Source organism: Gossypium hirsutum, chromosome A02 (assembly GCF_007990345.1).
Source record: "Gossypium hirsutum isolate 1008001.06 chromosome A02, Gossypium_hirsutum_v2.1, whole genome shotgun sequence".
Taxonomy (NCBI): Eukaryota; Viridiplantae; Streptophyta; class Magnoliopsida; order Malvales; family Malvaceae; genus Gossypium; species Gossypium hirsutum.
Window position 1 is genome coordinate 106,301,809 of NC_053425.1, and position 20,962 is coordinate 106,322,770.

The 20,962-nt window shown below is 34.9% G+C and overlaps 2 protein-coding genes across 2 annotated transcripts; one reads left to right on the forward strand and one right to left on the reverse strand.

Annotated features, from left to right (window-relative positions):
* The first annotated feature begins 1,361 nt into the window (after window positions 1-1,361).
* On the forward strand, window positions 1,362-4,458 carry LOC121209634 (patatin-like protein 3). Its single transcript, XM_041080598.1, has 9 exons — window positions 1,362-1,590; window positions 1,668-1,855; window positions 1,931-1,940; window positions 2,527-2,535; window positions 3,050-3,121; window positions 3,347-3,445; window positions 3,527-3,688; window positions 3,785-4,090; window positions 4,161-4,458. The coding sequence occupies exons 1-9, from the start codon at window positions 1,477-1,479 to the stop codon at window positions 4,380-4,382; spliced, it is 1,182 nt and encodes a 393-aa protein (XP_040936532.1). The 5' UTR covers window positions 1,362-1,476; the 3' UTR covers window positions 4,383-4,458.
* A 218-nt stretch (window positions 4,459-4,676) lies between these two features.
* Window positions 4,677-13,475, reverse strand: LOC121209628 (peptidyl-prolyl cis-trans isomerase CYP40). The gene is made up of 9 exons (XM_041080593.1): window positions 12,915-13,475; window positions 11,888-12,174; window positions 6,572-6,785; window positions 6,338-6,425; window positions 6,210-6,262; window positions 5,844-5,948; window positions 5,371-5,446; window positions 5,094-5,131; window positions 4,677-4,980 (listed from the first exon to the last, which is right to left on the reverse strand). The coding sequence occupies exons 1-9, from the start codon at window positions 13,083-13,085 to the stop codon at window positions 4,927-4,929; spliced, it is 1,086 nt and encodes a 361-aa protein (XP_040936527.1). The 5' UTR covers window positions 13,086-13,475; the 3' UTR covers window positions 4,677-4,926.
* Window positions 13,476-20,962: the final 7,487 nt, after the last annotated feature.

Genomic DNA, 20,962 nt, shown 5'->3' on the forward strand with positions numbered 1-20,962 from the left:
CGAGTGAATCTGTTTGAGTTAAATTAAAAAATTAAACATGTCAAAATAAAATCTTATTAGAGTATAACTAATTCCATATTAGAATACGTAGATTTGAAATCATATATATTTGAAAACTTTTTCAATTCAAAATAAAAAAGAATAAAATACTTTAGTATGGTAAACTTTAATCATTAATTAACTTATTTAGGTCCTTAAAATTATTATTTTAGAAATTTTTAAAATTTATAACTTTCTTTATATATATTTTTAGATTTTTTTAAATATAAATTTTAGAATTTTTATAAATATTTTGAATTTTTAAATTTGTTTTGAATTTATTTTTGTAATTTTTGTTGAGAGAAACCAATTTACTCATTTTTAAAATTGACAAAAAAAAGGGATATTTACCCCAATCTGTTATTTGAATTATTCGAATTGTAAAATTTGACTCGAACTCGAAACTTGAATTATTTATTCAATTTTACTTGAATTATAACCCAAAATTCAATTTTTCTTTTATTTTTTTCAAATAAAATCGAATTTTACTCACGCGTACTTCAAATAATCCCAATCCCAACCCAACAACCCCTTCACCAACAGAAATCTATTCTCAACATAAAATCACTATATATAAAGATTTAAAAAGCTTTAATAGCGTAAAAGAAACATGTATATACAATTTATGTTTAAAGCACATGTATAAAAATACAATTTATTATTTTTTAATACTCAAACGGCATATTTGAGTGTGGGTTAGGTTGGCGCTTAAGCTTATATTCTTTTTTAAATCAAGACTCCATCTATTTAATTTATACTTAATGTGAATTTTTTATATTCATATAAAAGCAAAATGCAAAAGACCCAACATTAAAAAAAAAAATCAAAGTTGACTCAATATAAATTATGAAAATGAAAGCAATCGCAAAGCCAATCCTTGACAACAAACCCATATGAATAAAACAGAAAGTAGGTAGGTAAATACAGTGTTTGAACACTATAATAGTAATATTATTAACGCAATTACACTTAAGATAATGAGTTTATTTACTAATATTTTTAAGAGATTACAAATATATTTACATTTAAATAATCATAATCAAAATAAAGCATTCATCATTGAAAAATATATATACAATTTATGTTCAAATTAATCACATGCATGATAATGATGACCGGCAATACTTGGTGGTTTTAAAACAACTCAAAAGTAGGTTGAAAGTGGAAAACAAGTCTTCCTTTTAGGTAATTATAAAACCTTAAAAAAATACTAGTTGCCAAACCATATTAAGCAAAAGCAAAGAATATACGTGAAGTAGGTAAAAATCACCCCCAAACAAAAACAATATAAAGAGAAAAACTAACCAATTATTATTCACTTTGAATTAATTAATGTTCAAAATTCTCTCACTCATTTACTATAAATATGCAGTTTCAATTCTTCCTATTTCATATATGTAAGCTTTTAATATTGTTCTCAATTACAGAATCATAATCATGGGAAACAGTTGCGGGAAACGGAAGATGGTGACTGTGCTGAGCATTTATGGTGGCGGCATTAGAGGCATAATTCCAAGCGTTCTTCTTGCATCCCTTGAATCCAAGCTTCAAGTATGGACCCTTTTTTGTTTTACCATCATCATTATTTATCTGTTAATTTATATTTTTTGAGTTGATTATTGTGGTAGGAACTGGATGGACCAAATGCAAGGATTGCAGATTATTTTGACATTGTTGCAGGAACAAGCACAGGTGGATTGATAGCCACCATGCTTACAGCTCCCAACAAGGACAATGGACGACAACCTTTGTACGAGGCAAAGGACATCGCCAAGTTCTATTTAGAGCATTCCCCTAAGATTTTCCCACAAGACAGGTTCTAGATGTTTATTTTTAGGATAATGATCCAGATTCTAATTTCATCTCAAATTTCGAAACTTTTTTAATTGAGTCTTCAAATTGTATCATTATAGTTGTGAGTTTGGATATTAAATGCTAGCTTGAAATAAGAAGTGAAGTATATTTAAGCACATGTTGACTAAGGGCCAGTTTAGTATTATTTCTTAGAAACACTTTTAAGATAAAAAGTACTTTTGAGATAAAAGTATTACTAAACAAGATGCTTTTAAACTTTTTAAAAGTGCTTTTGGGACAAAAGATGCTTTGCAAAAACACTTTTTTGGCCTTTTGGCCAAAAGCAGAAGCAGAAAAATTTTAAATTTTGTCTAAATGTGTTTTTTGGTCGAAATTACTTCTAAAAAGTAATGCTAAACTAGCCCTAACTACTAGCTTAGTTAACATTGTTGTTGTTGCAGCAATTTGGAGGCTAAGATTCGAGTGCACTTAAACGTGCAATATCTTTCAATTTAATTAGTTGGTATTTGGAGGTTTACGAGTAGTTTAAAAAATGTATCAAAAGAATTAAACACATAAATATTGCATCAATAGCTTGGATATAACATGACAAATAAATAGCTATGTTGAAAGAAGACCAACTCCTTTAGGAGAAGTTTTGATTTGTTGTTTAAGTTAATTTATCCTCAATAGGTTGGTATTGTCTCTAGTCGGGTTTTTGTTTCCCAACTCTAAGGAGAGCCCAAATACTTAAGGCGGTAGGTTTAAAGAGCAAGAGCACTTTGTCAATATCAGACCATGTGTAGCACACAATCACCTACCAAAGGAAATATGGACATTTTGACAAGGTTCAAACTTTACTATGGGAAAATGTCCATATTTCCTTTGGTAAGTGCAACATATATGGTCCGATCTTGATGAGGTGCCCTTGTTTTGCAAACTTGTCACCTTAGGCAATCAGAGAGATAAAGCTCTAACCAAGGATAATACTAACTCATTAAAGGCTACATTAACTTTAAACGGATGACACTTCGAAGACTTTTTCCGATTAAGTTAACCTTCCCTGAACAAGTTAATCGGTATATTGATTCTTTGATAACTCAATCAAAAGATTTTGAAGCTTAAGATCAATTTAGAATTTGGATCATAGATTCAAGACATATGATTCAATTAACCTTTTTCTATTTATTTATGACATTAAAATGTTATCATTTAGCAGCATACATCGACGGGACCCAAATACGATGGAAAGTACCTAAGCTCACTGATAAACCAATTACTAGGAGACATTACTCTAAAACCAGGGATTTAAATAGCGGTCCGTTACCGAAATAGCGGCCGTTATATAGCGGTAGCGGCACCGTCCGAAACCGCTACTGCCGAAACCCGCTATACCCGCAATACACAATAAGTAATGTAAAATTCACGACCGCGATACCTGCAATGACCGCAATAGCATCCGTTATGTTCGCAACCGCGATAAACGCAATGCGACCGAAAACGCGACCGCGACCGCAATTTAAATCCCTGTCTAAAACAAACATTGACTAATCTCGTTTTACCAACTTTTGATATCAAGCTTCTTCAGCCAGTTATCTTCTCAACCAATGATGTAAGAATTATTGTGTTATTTCTAATATTATTTATATTTAGTCATTAAATCCACCTTAATTTATTTTTTTTTTAAATTTAGGCAGCGGTAAACGATTGGAAGAATGCTAAACTAGCCGATGCATGCATCGGTACCTCAGCTGCTCCAACTCTTCTGCCGGCACACCGCTTCGAAACAAAGGGTTCTGATGGCAAAACCCATAGCTTCGATCTCATCGACGGCGGAGTTGCTGCAAACAACCCTGTGAGAATCCAACCAGGCAATATAGCTCATAGGTTGTGAGTAGCTAAAAAATTTGTGATAATTTAAAGACCATTTTAATGTGAATTGTATGTGTAGACTCTGATAGCTATCAGCCATGTTTGGATGGAGAGTTTCAAGCAAAACGCGAAATTTAAAGATATCGAACCAATGGATAACAAGAGGATGCTCGTGCTTTCGCTCGGAACTGGTAGTGCCTCCATAGATGTACCAAAGTATGATGTAGTTACAGCCAATAATTGGGGAATGTTGGACTGGATCTTCCACAATGGGAACACACCACTTCTTGATGCTTATGGGCAAGCGAGTTCCGATATGGTTGATTTTCATGTTTCTGCTCTTTTCCGAACCTCTAGGTGCAAAGAAAATTATCTTCGCATTCAGGTACAGTTTAATAGATTTGTAACGAAGCTACAAGAATTACAATATGCGTATTGACATCTTGTTTGAATAGGATGACTCATTGACGGGCGCAGCATCAACAGCTGATATTGCAACCGAGGAGAATCTGCAGAAGCTTGTGGAGATTGGAAACGAAATCTTGAAGAAACCTGTTTCGAAGCTGAATTTTGAGACCGGGAGACTAGAGGAAGATGAAGGACTCACAAATGAAGAAGCTCTTGCTAAATTTGCCATCAGACTCCATGAACAACGATGTTTTCGTCTTAGTGCCTAAGGGCATGCAAGAAAATTCAGATTTTTCCCTTTGTAAAATGTTAGTCTTTGAATAAAAACTTTGGAGTTTGCTTGTTTGTTTCGCCTTTAAATAAATCGAGATAATAAAGTTTTCTCGAAGATTAAGCTATGTCTATGAGACTCGTGTGAGCGTTGAATATGAATATATATTTGATATGGGTAATATTCATTTATTTTCCAAGTTTTTCCACTAGAAATATCGTATCCCTATAACCAAATCCGAAAATGCAAAAAACATGGGTGTTAGATGTAGGTACTTCAAGAAGAATGAAACTATAGCAACATAGTAGACCTATCAATTTTGACACAAACTCGAAAATCACCCGAATCCAAACCTGACAAAATCTATCTGACCATAAAAAGAACAAACTCGAAAGACGGGATACTTGATAATGTATGCAAAAAGGAAACAAATTTGATCCTTCAAGTAAAAGGCAGCCTACATATCAAATTATAGTTTACTAGAAAAGTAATACCTTTGGGTAATCAGAAAGCAAATATGATGGTCGTTGGTGGACCGTGATCTACTGAAACATTCTAGAGTAAGCCTTTTTCTCCTGGTCTCGTCTATGAGCAATCTGCGGTAATTTTACGAAAGCAGTTACCTCCAATGATGAATTTAAAGGGAAGTGTAGGAAGGAAAGCATTAAATGTTTATCATGTTTAATACAAGTACAGATGATGGACAGACCTTCTTCCTTGCGGCCGCAAGCTCTTTCTTTATTCCACCTGAAAGTGAAGAAATGTATATGATAAGCAAAATGTAACAGAGGTAAATGATAAATCGACATTAAGTTCCATACATTTATGCATGCTAGTTAACCCGGTGACACAACCATGCCAGACCCTTTTTCAACCTCGAAAGAGTGAAAAGGAAGGGAATGGAAGAGGGAAGGACCGAGCAAAGAATCGTACAAATTTGTTAAAATTTTCTGTTGTTATTTCACAAGAGACAAGATTGTACTGACCATCATTCGGTTCTAAGTCCAATGCCTTTTTAAAGCTCTCTACCGCAGAATCGATGTCATTAAGTGCCATATATGCCTGACATCAATGAAAAATGAAAGCACTTGTGAAAAGCATCCAATGTAAAAGTACAATCACCCATTTAAGAGTTTGAAGCAATTTGCATTTCGGTACAAACACATAGCATGCCTGCATCTTGGCCTAAGAATAAGAAACGACACCTAACCAGAAAAAAACACAGACGAATTTGAACATTCGAGAATAAGAAAAGCATCCAATGTAAAAATACAATCAACCATTTAAGAAATTGAACATTTAGCATTTCATTACTAACACATAGCATGCATGCATCTTATCATAAGAACAAGTAACGATGCCTAACAGGAAAAAACACATATCTAAATAAACAAGCAAGGTTCCACCCTCAAATTAGTTCCGATACTAGGCTACGTCATAGAGATAGTAAGTATTAGACCTGGCCTTGACGAAAGAAAGCTTTCACATTATATTCTCCATCACGAATTGCAAAGTCTGTGTCCAACAATGCTCCTTTTAGATCACCGAGTTTCAATTTGCAGGCCTAAAACCAAGAACAAAGACAGTAGTTATACGAAAGGAAATGAACATCGATTTCGCGAAAACAATATGCGTAAGCAACAACAAGCATCGAAGTAGAGAAACTCCTTACTATCACATACTGCCAAACCAACCATTACAGAGATGATTAAAGTAACGAGAATCTAAAATATGAGAAAGAAGATTGAAATGATCTAAAATTTTCCATGCTAGATGCCTAAACCTATGAACTATTGAAATATTTTTAAGGAATTCGAAATCTTACAGAACTGTTTGTAAATATCTGAGACTTGATCTTCCGCAACTTGGAGCTTTTCACTGTTCAATGACAAATTAAAAAGGATTCATGGCAAAAATATCATGATCATCAAAGCAAGCAACTAAAGTATGTACCTTCATCAATGCCTTCCAGCTCCCAACATTCGTCCGAGTAGCGCAAAGCCTTCCAATATTTTCTAAGAGCAATTTTGTAGTCTTGTTTCTGTAACAAGAAACAGCTAGGAATATCTAGTGAGAAAATGTACCATTGTTAAGCATTCATAATAGAGCATACACCATGCACAGTCTAGAAAAAGGGAACAAAAGGTGCAAATTATACCACAAAGCCCTTGTGATTATATCAAATACCTTGTATTGTTCATTTCCAACTGCTTTGATTGAGTCGACTGCCTCCATCCACCAAGAAATTTCATCGGATTTCTTGTCAAGGTCAGCAGGCCAATCAGGATACATATCACCATCCTTAAAAAAGTTTGCTATTCCATCATCTGCCCCTTCGGGAATTTCTCCACAATCTGCAATTATAACCTCTTGAGTGGGGTAATCACCATCATCGGTGTTGCGGAAAGGATCGATTCGTGAACACCGATATGACTACAAGTAAATTGACCGGAACGAAAAATAAAGTGAACACAAGGATTTACGTGGTTCGGCTTTAATGCCTACGTCCACGGGCAGAGGCGAAAAGAAATTTCACTATAACAAGATGAAGATTACAAGTGTTTTACACTCAAGACACAACCCGAGAACCTCACAACTCTCAACCCCTATAGAAAACCCGAAAGCTAAAATCCTAGCTTTCAAAGAACAAGCTTTGCTCTCTCTTGGTTTGGGATGATGAATATGGCTAATGAACCTCTCTATTTATAAGAGAGTTCAAGGACATAATTGTCCAAAACTTTGGCAAAGATTTGTGGTTGAAAATGGACACCAACAACCATCCACTAATCCACTACCACCAACAACCCACTACCAACAACAACAATCCACTACCAATTTTAAGCCATTTCTTAACAAATCTCCACCTTGGCTTGAAATTTACCAAGCTGAACATCATAGTGAATTCCTCGAACTGGATCACCTCTTCCAAACGCCTCTCTGGCGCTAATCAATCCCGAATACCTATCAAGTCCAAGCAATGCTTGAACTTATATGCAGGGATCACCTTAGTTAACATATCTGCAGGATTCTTCTCGGTAGCAACCTTGCTGATAACAATGTCACCTTGCGTAACATGTTCCCGAACAAAATGATATCTGACATCAATGTGTTTGGTCCGTTCATGAAATATCTGATTTTAGTCAGATGTATGGCACTCTGGCTATCGCAAAATACAACAGTGAAATCCTGTTGTAAACCCAAACTGCTTACTAGACCTTTCATCCACAATGCTTCTTTCACTGCTTCTGCTAACGCCATATATTCCGCCTCAGTCGTAGATAAGGCTACGGTAGACTGTAACACAGCTTTCCAACTAATGGCTCCTCCAGAATAAGTGAAAACATAACCCGTCAGAGATCTTCTTTTGTCCAGATCTCCAGCATAATCAGAGTCCACATAGCCCGTGACACTGCTAGTGCAGTCACTCTGATCATATACCAAGCATAAATCTGCAGAACCTCTCAAGTACCTGAGAATCCATTTCACGGCCTGCCAGTGTTCCTTGCCAGGACAACTCATGTATCTGCTGACCACACTAACTGCATGTGAAATGTCTGGACGAGTGCAAACCATTGCATACATCACGCTTCCAACTGCACTCGAGTAAGGAATGTGAGACATTTGCTGCTTTTCTTCATCAGATTGTGGTGACAACTCTGCAGAGAGTTTGAAATGTGGTGCCAACGGAGTACTCACAGTTTTCGCTTTATCCATGCCGAAGCGTTGAAGAACCTTTTCAATGTAGTTCTTCTGCGACACACGAAGCTTGCCCGCCTTGCGATCTCTGTGAATATCCATGCCCAAAATTTTCTTGGCAGCACCCAGATCCTTCATCTCGAACTCACCACTCAACTGCGACTTTAACTTGTTGATTTCCGACATGTTTTTGGAAGCAATTAACATGTCATCAACATACAGCAACAAATAAATGTGCGAACCATCTGAGAGCTTCCGATGATAGACACAAGCATCATAGTCACATCTTGTGTAACCATGCTGAATCATGAAGCTATCAAACCGCTTGTACCACTGCCTTGGGGATTGTTTCAATCCATATAAAGACTTCTTTAATAGACAGACATGGTCTTCTTTACCAGGAACTGTAAAACCCTCTGGTTGACGCATGTAGATTGTTTCCTCGAGCTCACCATGCAAGAACGCCGTTTTTACGTCAAGCTGCTCAAGTTCTAGATCAGACTTGGCCACCATGGCAAGTAATACACGAATGGAAGAATGCTTTACGACTGGGGAGAAAACTTCATTGTAGTCAATCCCCTCTTTCTGAGTGAAGCCTTTAGCAACCAATCGTGCCTTGAATCTAGTTGTTTCAACCCCTAGGATGCCTTCCTTTTTCTTGAAGACCCATTTGCAACCAACTATCTTCTGGTTACTTGGCGGCTTAACCAACTCCCAAGTATGGTTCTTGTGAAGAGATTCTATCTCCTCACTCATAGCAATTGCCCACTGTGCCGACTCATCACACGTGACAGCCTCATTATAACTGGAAGGTTCTATACCAATGGACTCCGCCACACTGAGCGCGAAAGACACCAGATTAGCGTAACGCGGATTTGGTTTGATTTGTCTCTTCGTTCTTCCAGTGGCAATGCTATATGGTTTTTCTTGAGGTGACTCATCTTCATCGGAATCTTGCACCTCAACTTGATCATCCTGGACTGAAGTACCTTCCGTAGGAATTGGAGCGTCCACCTGACACTCCACCTGCTTCTCAACACCGTGATCTCCCATTCTATCTGACTCCTCCTTTTCCCGGGAATTTGTGGTGGATCGAAGCATGGATGACTCATCAAAAGTCACATCTCTGCTGATGATGAACTTGGACGAAACCGGATCAGGACACCACAACCTGTATCCTTTCACCCCTTGGCCGTATCCAAGAAATATGCATTTCTTCGCCCTCGGTTTGAGTTTTCCCTCATTTACATGAGCATACGCAGGGCAGCCAAACACTCTTAAACCAGAGTAATCAGCAGGAGAACCAGACCATACTTCCTCAGGAGTCTTCAGCTCAATAGCTGTTGACGGAGATCTGTTAACCAAATAACAAGCAGTATTAACAGCTTCAGCCCAAAATTCTTCACCGAGCCCAGCATTTGATCGCATGCAACGAGCTCGCTCCAAGAGAGTTCTATTCATGCGTTCTGCAACTCCATTTTGTTGTGGTGTTCGACGAACAGTGCGGTGTCTCACTATTCCTTCATTTTTGCAGAACTCATTGAATTCACCTGAGCAAAACTCCAAGCCATTATCCGTCCGGAATCGCTTGATCTTCTTTCCTGTTTGATTTTCGATCAAAGCTTTAAATTGCTTGAAGTTGATGAGAACCTCATACTTGCTCTTCAGAAAATACACCCAAACCTTTCTCGAGTAATCATCGATAAAGGTAAGCAGATATCTGTAACCACCTTTAGAAATTGTCGGAGAAGGCCCCCAAAGGTCAGAATGGAAGTAATCCACTGTGCCTTTTGTCTTGTGAATCCCAGTGCTGAACTTTACCCGAGTCTGCTTACCGAAGACGCAGTGCTCACAGAAATTCAACTTTCCTGTACACTGCCCAGACAATAATCCTCGTTTGCTTAGCACCGATAAGCCTCTCTCGCTCATATGCCCGAGCCGCATATGCCATAACTTCGTGGTGTCAGAATCTAGATCATCTGATGATGACACTCCCGCAACACCTGTAACCGAGGAACCATCGAGGAAGTAAAGGCCCCGCTCCAAATTACCACGTATCACAGTCAAAGCACCCGAGAATACCTTGAGAACTCCACCTTCAGCAGAGTACCGAAAGCCTTTCTTGTCCAACGTACTCAAAGAGATCAAATTTTTCTTCATTTCTGGAATGTGCCGAACATCAGTTAGAGTTCTAACAATACCGTCAAACATCTTTATACGAACTGTGCCAATCCCCATGACTTGACATGCGTGGTCATTTCCCATTAGTACTGAACCAGAATGCTTCTCGTATGTTGAGAATGCATCTTTCGAAGTACTTATATGAAATGTAGCTCCCGTATCAAGAATCCATCTCCCACCAGCGTAAGAGTCGGATACTGCAAGAACGATCTCGGCATCACTTGAAGAATCTGCATCAGCTACATTCGCACGATCATTTTGTTGCTCCTGTGATTCTGATTTCTCCTTCCTTTTCGGACAATCTACCTTCATGTGCCCGTACTTCTTACAGTAGTAGCACTGTATTCTCTTCTTGGACTGCGATCTAGGATGGCTTTTACTTGAACTTCCACCCTTTGCCTTGGATCTTCCTCGAGCAACCAAGCCTTCGCCTTCATTGTTTTCGACCACCTTACCAGTGATTTTCTTCCTCAACTCACTGGAACTTAAGGCATTTTTCACCTCCTCTAGAGTCAGGTCATCACGACCGTACATCATTGTATCAACAAAATTCTCATACGAGGGAGGCAAAGAACACAAAACAATTATTGCTTGGTCCTCATCATCGATTTTGTTATCGATATTATTCAAATCCATGATAATGGAATTGAATTTATCCAGGTGCTGGGAAACAGGTGTACCTTCCTCCATCTTCAGGGCATAGAGTCTTTGCTTGAGGTAGAGCCGGTTCGTCAATGACTTCGTCATGTACTTGCTCTCTAACCGGAGCCACAAACCGGACGCGGTTTTCTCATCCGCTACTTCTCGTAGCACTTCATCTCCTAGACATAGCAGAATAGCACTATGTGCTCTTTCTAGCATGTCATCCTTTTGCTCTTCCGAAAGCGTGCTTGGTAATTTATCTTTACCAGACAATGCTTTTAGCAATCCTTGTTGAACCAGCACTGCCCGCATCTTGATGCGCCATAAACTGAAACTATTTTTCCCGGTAAATTTCTCGACATCATACTTAGTCGATGAAACACTTGTAGCCATAATTTGGAACCTTTGAATGAATGATAATATTTTCTTCCTGATGTGAAAGATCAGACAAAGCTGCAGTCACAGGGCAATTCAGAAAATATTATCACTCCTTCAACTACGCTCTGATACCAATTTGTTGCGGAAAGGATCGATTCGTGAACACCGATATGACTACAAGTAAATTGACCGGAACGAAAAATAAAGTGAACACAAGGATTTACGTGGTTCGGCTTTAATGCCTACGTCCACGGGCAGAGGCGAAAAGAAATTTCACTATAACAAGATGAAGATTACAAGTGTTTTACACTCAAGACACAACCCGAGAACCTCACAACTCTCAACCCCTATAGAAAACCCGAAAGCTAAAATCCTAGCTTTCAAAGAACAAGCTTTGCTCTCTCTTGGTTTGGGATGATGAATATGGCTAATGAACCTCTCTATTTATAAGAGAGTTCAAGGACATAATTGTCCAAAACTTTGGCAAAGATTTGTGGTTGAAAATGGACACCAACAACCATCCACTAATCCACTACCACCAACAACCCACTACCAACAACAACAATCCACTACCAATTTTAAGCCATTTCTTAACAATCGGTAGCAACATGCTCAATAGAACGAACAACACCCATTCCTTTTATAACTTTCCCGAACACCACATGTTTTACGTCAAGATGAGGCGTTCGAGTAGTCGTAATAAAGAATTGAGATCCATTAGTATTAGGCCCCATATTAGCCATTGATAACATCCCTTTTCTTTCATGTTTTAACTCGAAATTTTCATCTTCAAATTTCAAATCATAAATGGATTCTCCCCCAGTTCCGTCACCAGCTGATATATCCCCACCTTGTATCATGAAACCTCGGATAATGCGATGAAATCGCACACCCTGTAGATTAACATTGTTTACACTGTCACTTACAAAAGTGAATAAAACAATTCTAAGGCTATCTGCATAAAAAAGCTTGTGTTCTTATGAACATAGGACCCCCATGAAATTGATTACACAAAGGTAAAGACAAAGAGGGGAACAAAGCTAATTCTCTGTAATAAATGAAATGAGTGAAAACATGTGAATTGAGTGCATGCAATCATTCAACCAAAGCAACTGAACCATACCATCATTATACTTCCCTCTATTCTCAATTTTAAATATTATCTTTATACATGCAGCAACATTAGAAGCAAACTGCATTACTATTGCATCATTTTATCACTTTTACATCAATTCCAGGTTGTTTAGTAACCCTAAACATTTTTACTCCTAAAAGAATTGTACTTTTTATTATCAAATAATACACAAAATGCAAAGAAAACACGTAAGCTCTAACAAACAATCATTTATAAAGATCTAAAACTGCTTTCCAGCTAAATTTTCATTAAAAAAATACAAAAAAAAGGCTTTTTACTTCACAAAAAAGTCAAAACAACCCCCCCCCCACTCCCACCCCCTCAACTTTACCATCCACTAAACTCAAATCAAAGAGTGCTACTGCTAAAACCTTTTGACAAACCAGGAAGAAAGAAAAAAGAGTAAAACATAAACAAGGCATGGTCTCCATGCAAATTACATATATATATAAATATCACTGTTGTATATAAGAAAGGGAGAGAGAAAAGGGTAAGAACCTTGTAATGCAGAGAAGCACCAGTGTTAGGTCCAATGCCTTTCTCACCTGTGCATAAAGCCCTGAAATTTTCAGCAGTTTTGGGCACAATATCCTTATACAACTCAATCACTATCCTTCCTTCTAGTTCTCCACCTATACTTATGTCCATATAACATCTTGGGTTCACCATTTTTCTCCTCTCCTCTCTCTCTCTCTAGTAACTCTCTAAATCCAACCCAAAACAACCCTAATCCTACTTTTTCCTCTCCGATGAAAGAAGGGAAAAAAAAGGGCCTTTATGGCTTAACTTGTTCGTTTGCCGTGTTGGGTTGTTTTGGCTGCTGAAAGTGCTGACCCCACGGCACTGCTGTAGCCGTAGCTGCTGCTAGCTGCTTTTTGAGTTTTGCCTGTTCAGGGACTGTACGTTTTAGCTGTTTCTTGTTAGAAAGGGTGGAGGGTGTGTTATAATTTGTGGGTTGGTGTATGATATATTTGAGGTTTGGAACCGTCAGATTCTTTGTCTAGGGAGTTACATGACACGGATTTTGAGGTTAAAGGATGGGATGTTGATGTTAGGAGGCTGTCCAAAAGACAGGATTTTGGTTTGGCCTTTGCACCCGTACGATATATCATCTGGTTGTACTCTAGTACTGTATCAGAGCTCATCTGTCTGATTTTCCCGGATACTATCCTTTCTGAGATTAAAATTTCACATTATCATTGTTAACCTTGTCTTTAATTATATGATTTGAAACATAATATCTGTTCATGAAATTAAAAATATTTACCATAAAAGGATTAATCATCATTATCAACATAATATCAGAAGTTAATGTCTCATTTGCTTTGGGAAATGAAAAAGGCCTTCATTATCTTATAGTTATAATCATGAAACGTTAATCATCTACAATAATGAGGTTCACATGCGTGTCTCATAAATCTCTGGTTATAATTATTTAAATAAGAGAAAGAAAATATCAATGTTGCCATAGTGTCGGAATAGTGCTATCATATTTGTAACAATTATACTTGCTTTCATTCCATATCTAGCATTGATCCAAATAACATAATTGGTTGATATAGGGTAAGGTGAATAGACAAGTACACATGACTTCAACATTTTTGATTACTTGTGTAAATTTGTGTATATTTATTATACCAAAACAAAATGGTGCGAAAATATCCCTTCAAATTAGATAATAAAAAACCCCCAAATAGTATAATGACAAATTAGTTTCAAAAATCGAGGTTTAAATTTTTTTAATTTGTATAAATGCATGAATTCAGCTAATTATTCAGGTAATTTTTGTACTTGTCGGTTAATTTATGATAAATAAAGAGTAGTGTTAGGGAAAAAGAAAAGTGAAAGGAGGAGATTATTTTAATATTGTTGTGTAGGGAGGCTAAGAAAACAAGCTAATCCTCGCTTCTTGTGCGCTCAAGATGATATATTGGTTATTTCTTGTCTTATAGGGTTACATAGTTGCATAGTTATACAAGTCGACTAAGTGTGTGTTCTCGTTGCTTTTTGGGATAGACTTAAAAAAAAAAAAAGTATTTTTCTCTTAAAAGCAATGAAGAACACATATCATTGAGGTAACTTTTTTAATTTTTGGGATGAACTGTTTTAGAGATGAAAAAGCAGTAAATTTTAGCTTTTTTTCAGCCAAAAAGCACTTTTGGCTATTATTTTACTTTTTTAACTTTACTTTTTGACTTAATATGTGTTTGATGCTATTATTTTGTGTTCTCTTCCTTGGTTATTTAATATGAGTTTTACAAATATGTTAAAAACATTAATTAAAAATAAAAAATATTTTTTAAAATAATACAATTGTGTCAATATCTAATTACAAATATTTAATTATTATATTTAAATATTTAAATATAGTTTATATATTCTAATTAAATTTAATAAATAATTAATATTAATTACTTAAAAATATTTAAAATTAATATTATATATTAAAATATTAACAATAAGTTATAATAAATTATTTTTTTTTATTTTTTTACTAAAATATCATAATATTAACTAATTTGAACATTATTTAAATACATATTTGTTACTTTATAATATCATGTCTAAAATGGACATTTTACTTTTCAAAAGCACTTTTTGACAGCAATATCAAACACTTAAATTTTTTCACTTCTCCACAGCACTTCTCCACAGCACTTTTCAAAAGCACTTTTCAAAAGTAATAAAGAATTGGCCCTAAATGATAGTGTTTTACATGTCAATTGTGAATATAGAGTGTACTGTATAGTCTTATTTTGACATTTCAATCATTAAGGTCGTCCGAGATGGTTATACTTTGGTGGTCTTAATAGGGTGCATAGCATGTTGTTTATAAGTCAACTAAGATAAGGTCTACAAAGGTCATCTACAGAATGTCCCACATGGAGGACTATTTACTGACCATTTCCTACGAAGGGTCATTTGTAGACTGTCTAACAGCTTGTCTTATGTCATATTTTGATAAAGATATAACAGTATTGATTGACTTTTTAAAATAGTGTAATTTTATTTTTAAAGTGATACAAATATAACCATACTAATTAACAAGTACCAAGAAAATATACCCAAATCCCTACATATAAAAGCAAATGATACAAAACACAAATCAAACATAATTTAAACCAAAATAACTGAGGACAAGAAAATAATGGCAGGATTATTACATTCTTGTGTCAAAGTCTTCCATGAGATAAAAGCATGCAAAAATCTTGAGGTATGTACATGTATTTATTTATATAACAAAAAAAGGGTAAGGCAATAAGAAGTTTCAACAAGCAGTTAATGAAAAACAAGCATTAAAATGAGGAAACCATTGAGTATTCGTAATATTTATGTTCGAATTATGATTATAATATTATTAATAAAAGTAATTACGAATAATGAAAAGATTAGTCTCGATTCTACCAAAAACAAGAAACCATTAATGGTATGGAAAGGACATATGCCACTTTGGGTACTCATGCATTATTGCTCGCACCAATATATCTTGTAAGGTAACATCATTTAGTGGATACAAATGGAAAGATAGTAACAATTCATAGAACACAATGGTTTTACTATTTTTCTATTTATCTTTCCAAGACCTCGGAAATAGATGTTTAATTACTTTATTTATCAAAACAATTTCATATGATTTGAGGCTATAGATAAAACTAATTTACCATCATAATTCATTTGATATCATTCAATATCACCAATCAAAAATAAATAAAAGAAGCAATTTTAGCAAAATTTGTACCTTTTTGAATCTAAGGGCAATCAATCACCTTATTCTTTTCAACTCTTTTAATTGGTTTAGTGGCTAGAGATGCTTTTTTATAGAGTTCACTGGGGTTCGAACACTCATAGAAGTAAGTTGTAGATCTTTAATTGGTAGCACTTTTTGGACTTAGTGTGTGGTATGCATGAGTATTAACCCTCTAATTGAGCAAGTTGTAGGTCACAAAAGGCACATCAACCTTCAATTTAGTCGCTTCATCAACCCAAACAAACATCAAATTTCAATATTTCCTCAATCTTGTGATCCCTTTGAATCTATAAAAACAACCTAAAAGTTTTTTTAAAAGGTTTTCATTAATAAGACCATTAGTTCTTGATTTAATCAATTCAATTAATCTTATCGATTTATCTAATTCAATTGAATAAATTATTAAAAAAATTACAAAATTAAAAAAAATAAAAATTAGTTTCATTGGTTCATCAATCAATCAATTGAATCTCTTATTTTGGACTGATATTACAACTAGTTCTCGATTCAATCGGTTTGGTTCTGAAAACAACAAACTCTATTGCCCATAGAGTACGTTTGGAATGAGGATTTTGTTGAGTTTCAAGGATTTGGGCCACGGCTGAGGCTTTCTTTGTTTGGGTTAGGGTTAGGGTTAAGAAAATGATTGTGGACACCATATGTGTCCATTGAAGATAAAAATAAAAATAGTACGGAAGATTCTAAATAAAATTGCTGCAATTGTCTTTTTGGGTTGTTGGATTTTGAAACAAAAATATTTCACGTGGGCTTAAAGATTCAATTTTTGTAATGAAAGCGATTGCTTTGTCGTTCAATTTTGCGACCTTTTCTTTTTGTAAATGGATAGAGCGAATTGGGAAATTTTGTCGACAGTCGGAATTTAGTCGCAAATTTTTATTAGTGTTAAAATTAATATTTTTTATTTAATAATTTATATTTTTATAATTTTTATAAAATTAAAATTTTGTATCATTTTTAGAGATTAAAGTGAAATTTTATCATATTTTAACTTAAAATTCTATAATATTTAAAGGACTAAAAATTAAATATTTTATTTTAAGGGACTGAGGCCATGCCAACCTCATTTACTCAAAAACTTGGTAAAAGTATTGGTAAATCATTTATATGAGAAATAGTGGTAAAAGTATCACGGAGTTAAATTACATTTTACCTCATTTATTTAAAAAATTGTTAAATTAATCTGTGTACGTTAAATTAAATAACAAATTGATCATTATTGTTAAAAACTCTATCTATTTGTATTGTTAAATTTTGGCGTAACTAAAGGAATAACCAAACAATGGACGTGACATGACACATGTATCACATGCTAATGTATAGAGATTATTTTTTAATAGAAGAATCAATTTACTCTTTGATTTAATGTACAAGAACTAAATTTCCTATTTTTTTGTGCAGAGGGGAAAAAATACGATCTTACTCCTAGTACAAGGTCCTCCATGATGCTTTTAATTAGAAATGTTTAAGTTGATTAAGGAATGTTTAAAAATAAGCATATTGAGCTCCATGTTCTAGAATTGTGACTATACTTCTCAACAATGTCGTCTTTAAGGTAACACTACTTATTCATTCTAATTTCCCCAAATGTTAGAAAAACATTACTAATTGAATATGTATAAGATTTAAATAACTGAGAATTGGTTGTACTCAAATTAAATTGTACCTTGCAAGAATTGAGAATTGGTTTTACTCAAATGAATGCTATTGGTAGTGTTTCTGAGAATTTAGGGTAGAGGAAATTGTTAGTGATACTTTTGTAGATAATCCCACGAGGCAAATTGTAATAGTGAATAGGAAGTTCGTTGGAGTTTTAATGTAAGGTATTGTCTGGGTTGCATTAGAATCTAATGAGTCACTAAACTAACTAAAATCACGACAAAGGCAAGCGCACCTATCGAATAATAGTATAGCTATAGTGAGTCGGGAATATCGTATCCACGAGGACTAAAAGTACTAGTAATTACTATATTTTTATTATCTAGCCTATAAATTAAAAGGGATGTTTTTAATCTAAATTTAACAAAACTAATTATTAAGAACGCGACAAAGAGTAGAATAAGAAAATACTTTAATATAACCAAAGAGAAAGACAATACCCAAGAAAGAATCCACCTAGACTTCACTTAAGACAATACCCAAGAAAAAATCCACCTAGACTTCACTTATTATTCTAAATTTGAATTAGACGATTTATTCACTTGTGCCTTGATCCGTAGAAACCCCTAAATTATATTAATATCTTTTTCGAGAGTAAGAACAACTAACTCTAGGTTGATTAATTGAAATCTCTTTGTAATTAAAACCCCTATTGTCGCATTACCTCGATCTATAGATTCCCTCATTAGATTTAACTCTAATCCGATAGATTTATGTCTTCCTATTTTTAGGATTGCATGCAACTCCACTAAATTATGCCAGATCTACTCTTAAATAGGGACTTTTGCTCCACTGAAATAATCACATCACACTTAAATTAATATTATGAAAATATTAAAGCAATAAATAAGCATACATAATTGAGAACAAGAATCAAGTATTTATCATATAATTCAGAAAATCAAATAATAAGATCCATCATAGGTTTCATCTTCCCTAGGCATCTAGGGAATTTAGTTCATAATCTGGGAGGAAAACATCTCAAAATTAGAATAACAACAAGACATAAGAAACCCAATAAAATATTGAAGGAAATTTGACTGGAGATTTTCAATCTTGAAGGAGATCTGCTTCTGAGTTGATTCCGACGGCATTCTTCAAGCAATTTCTTCGTTCTATTCTGCGTGCTCCCTTTAGTCCTTGATAAACCATAATATATACATATTTTTACCCCATGCTTGACATATTTATGGATGATTTCTCTTGGTTTCATTGAATTTGATGCTCCTAATCCTTTAGTTTCATGTTTCATACTCAGAAGATCTTAGGATGACAAATTGAGCCTAAATCAGTATTTTCCACGGCCTAGGGACTTCTACACTGGTGTTTCACATGTCCGTGTCGACACTAAAACAAGTCAGAATTACACACAGCCTGAGCACCTTTACATGGGCATGGCACACAATCATATCCCTATCGAGCCCAAGTCTAATTCTACTCGAAAAAGGCTAATTTTGAGGGTTTGGAAGCATTCCAAAGTCTATATAAACACCCTAGAAGAGGATTAAAGGGGACACGCAGAGTTGAAGGCAAAACATACTCAATGACAGCCATCAGAATCACCTCAGAAGCAGGATCTACATCAAGATTGAAGATTTCCATCCAATTTCCTAGAAGTTCTTTGGATTTTTTTATGCTTTGTTGTTTTACAAACTTTGAGATGTTTTCCATTATTATTATGAACTAAACTTCCTAAATACCTAAGGGAGATAAAACCTAAGACGGATCTTATTATTATTTGAGTTATATGATAACTACTTGTTCTTATTTTTAATTATGAATTTAACCCTTGCTTTAATATTCTAGGATATTAATTCAGGTTTTTGATGTGCTTATTCAGTGGAGCAAAAGTCCCTGTTTAAGAGTAGATCATTCATAATTAAGCGGAGTTGCATGCAATCCTAGAGATAGGACGACATAAATCTGCCAGATTAGAATCACATCTAATAAGGGCATCCATAGATCGAGTTAATGCGGTAATAGGGGTTTTAATTAGAAAGAGATTTCAATTAATCAACCTAGAGTTAGTTATTTTTAGTCTCGAGAGAGATATTAACATAAATAAAAGATTTCTACTGTTTAAGTTAAGTGAATAAATCATCTAACTCAAAGGTAATAAGTGAAGTCTAGGTGGATTCTTCCTTAGGTATTGTCTTCTCCATCGGTTTTCTAAAATGTATTTCCAACTTTAATCTCTATCGTAACCTTAGTTAGTTAGATAGTTAATTTTAGTTTTAAAATATCCCTTCCATTCTTAGGCTAGATAATAAAAAGATAGTAATTACTAGTACTTTTAGTCCTCGTAGATACGATATTTTCGATTTCACCACAACTATACTATTGTTCGATAGATGCGCTTGCCTTAGTCGAATTTAGTTAGTTTTACGACCATCAAGTTTTTGGCGCCGTTGCCGGGGACTAAGATATTAGAAACGCTTGATTTTTATTACTTTAGCCATTATTTATTTTCATTGCAATTTAATTTTGTTTTTATTTATTAAATTTTCTTTTCTTTACTTCTGGCAGGGTTTTATAGTTTATGACTAGAAGAAACACGTCAGGACCTCTACTTGTTGATAGCGAAATCGAAAGCACAGTTCGCAGAAACCAAAGAGAAATAAGGTGAAGCCTACAATACATAGAGGAAGACCGAGAGGCTGATATCCATACCACAACCGAGGAGATGACTGATAATCAGAATAATCCGTTATCTCCTATGGTTGCTGCAAATCCAGTAAATCAGGATCCTGCTCTTTGTACTATGTATGATTATGCTAAATCTACTTTAACAAGAACTGAATCGAGTTTAGTTAGACCTGCTGTTACTGCAAATAATTTTGAACTGAAACCTAACATGATTCAAATGATACAATAGTTTTTTCAGTTTGATGGTTTATAGGACGAGGATCTAAACACTCATTTAGAAATTTTTTTAGAATTTTGCGACACCTTTAAGATCAATGGCATTTCTGACGATGCCATTCGCCTTCGGTTGTTTCCATTCTCATTGATGAATAAGGCTAAACAGTGGTTGAAATCGTTACCATGATGGTCAATCACCACTTGGGAACAAATGGCCGAAAATTTTTTACTTAAATATTTTCCGCTGGCTAAAACGGCT

What these genes read in the sequence shown, in the direction of transcription:
- LOC121209634 (XM_041080598.1), top strand. Translation starts at nt 1,477, where the DNA reads ATGGGAAACAGTTGCGGGAAACGGAAGATGGTGACTGTGCTGAGCATT. An exon ending in TAAACCAATTACTAGGAGAC is followed by an intron (nt 3,122 to 3,346) that starts ATTACTCTAAAA and finishes CGCGACCGCGAC; the next exon opens with CGCAATTTAAATCCCTGTCT. An exon ending in GAGTTGCTGCAAACAACCCT is followed by an intron (nt 3,689 to 3,784) that starts GTGAGAATCCAA and finishes TTGTATGTGTAG; the next exon opens with ACTCTGATAGCTATCAGCCA.
- LOC121209628 (XM_041080593.1), bottom strand. Translation starts at nt 13,085, where the DNA reads ATGGTGAACCCAAGATGTTATATGGACATAAGTATAGGTGGAGAACTA. An exon ending in GTGCTTCTCTGCATTACAAG is followed by an intron (nt 12,175 to 12,914) that starts GTTCTTACCCTT and finishes GTTAATCTACAG; the next exon opens with GGTGTGCGATTTCATCGCAT. An exon ending in GGACTTAGAACCGAATGATG is followed by an intron (nt 5,132 to 5,370) that starts GTCAGTACAATC and finishes CTTCACTTTCAG; the next exon opens with GTGGAATAAAGAAAGAGCTT.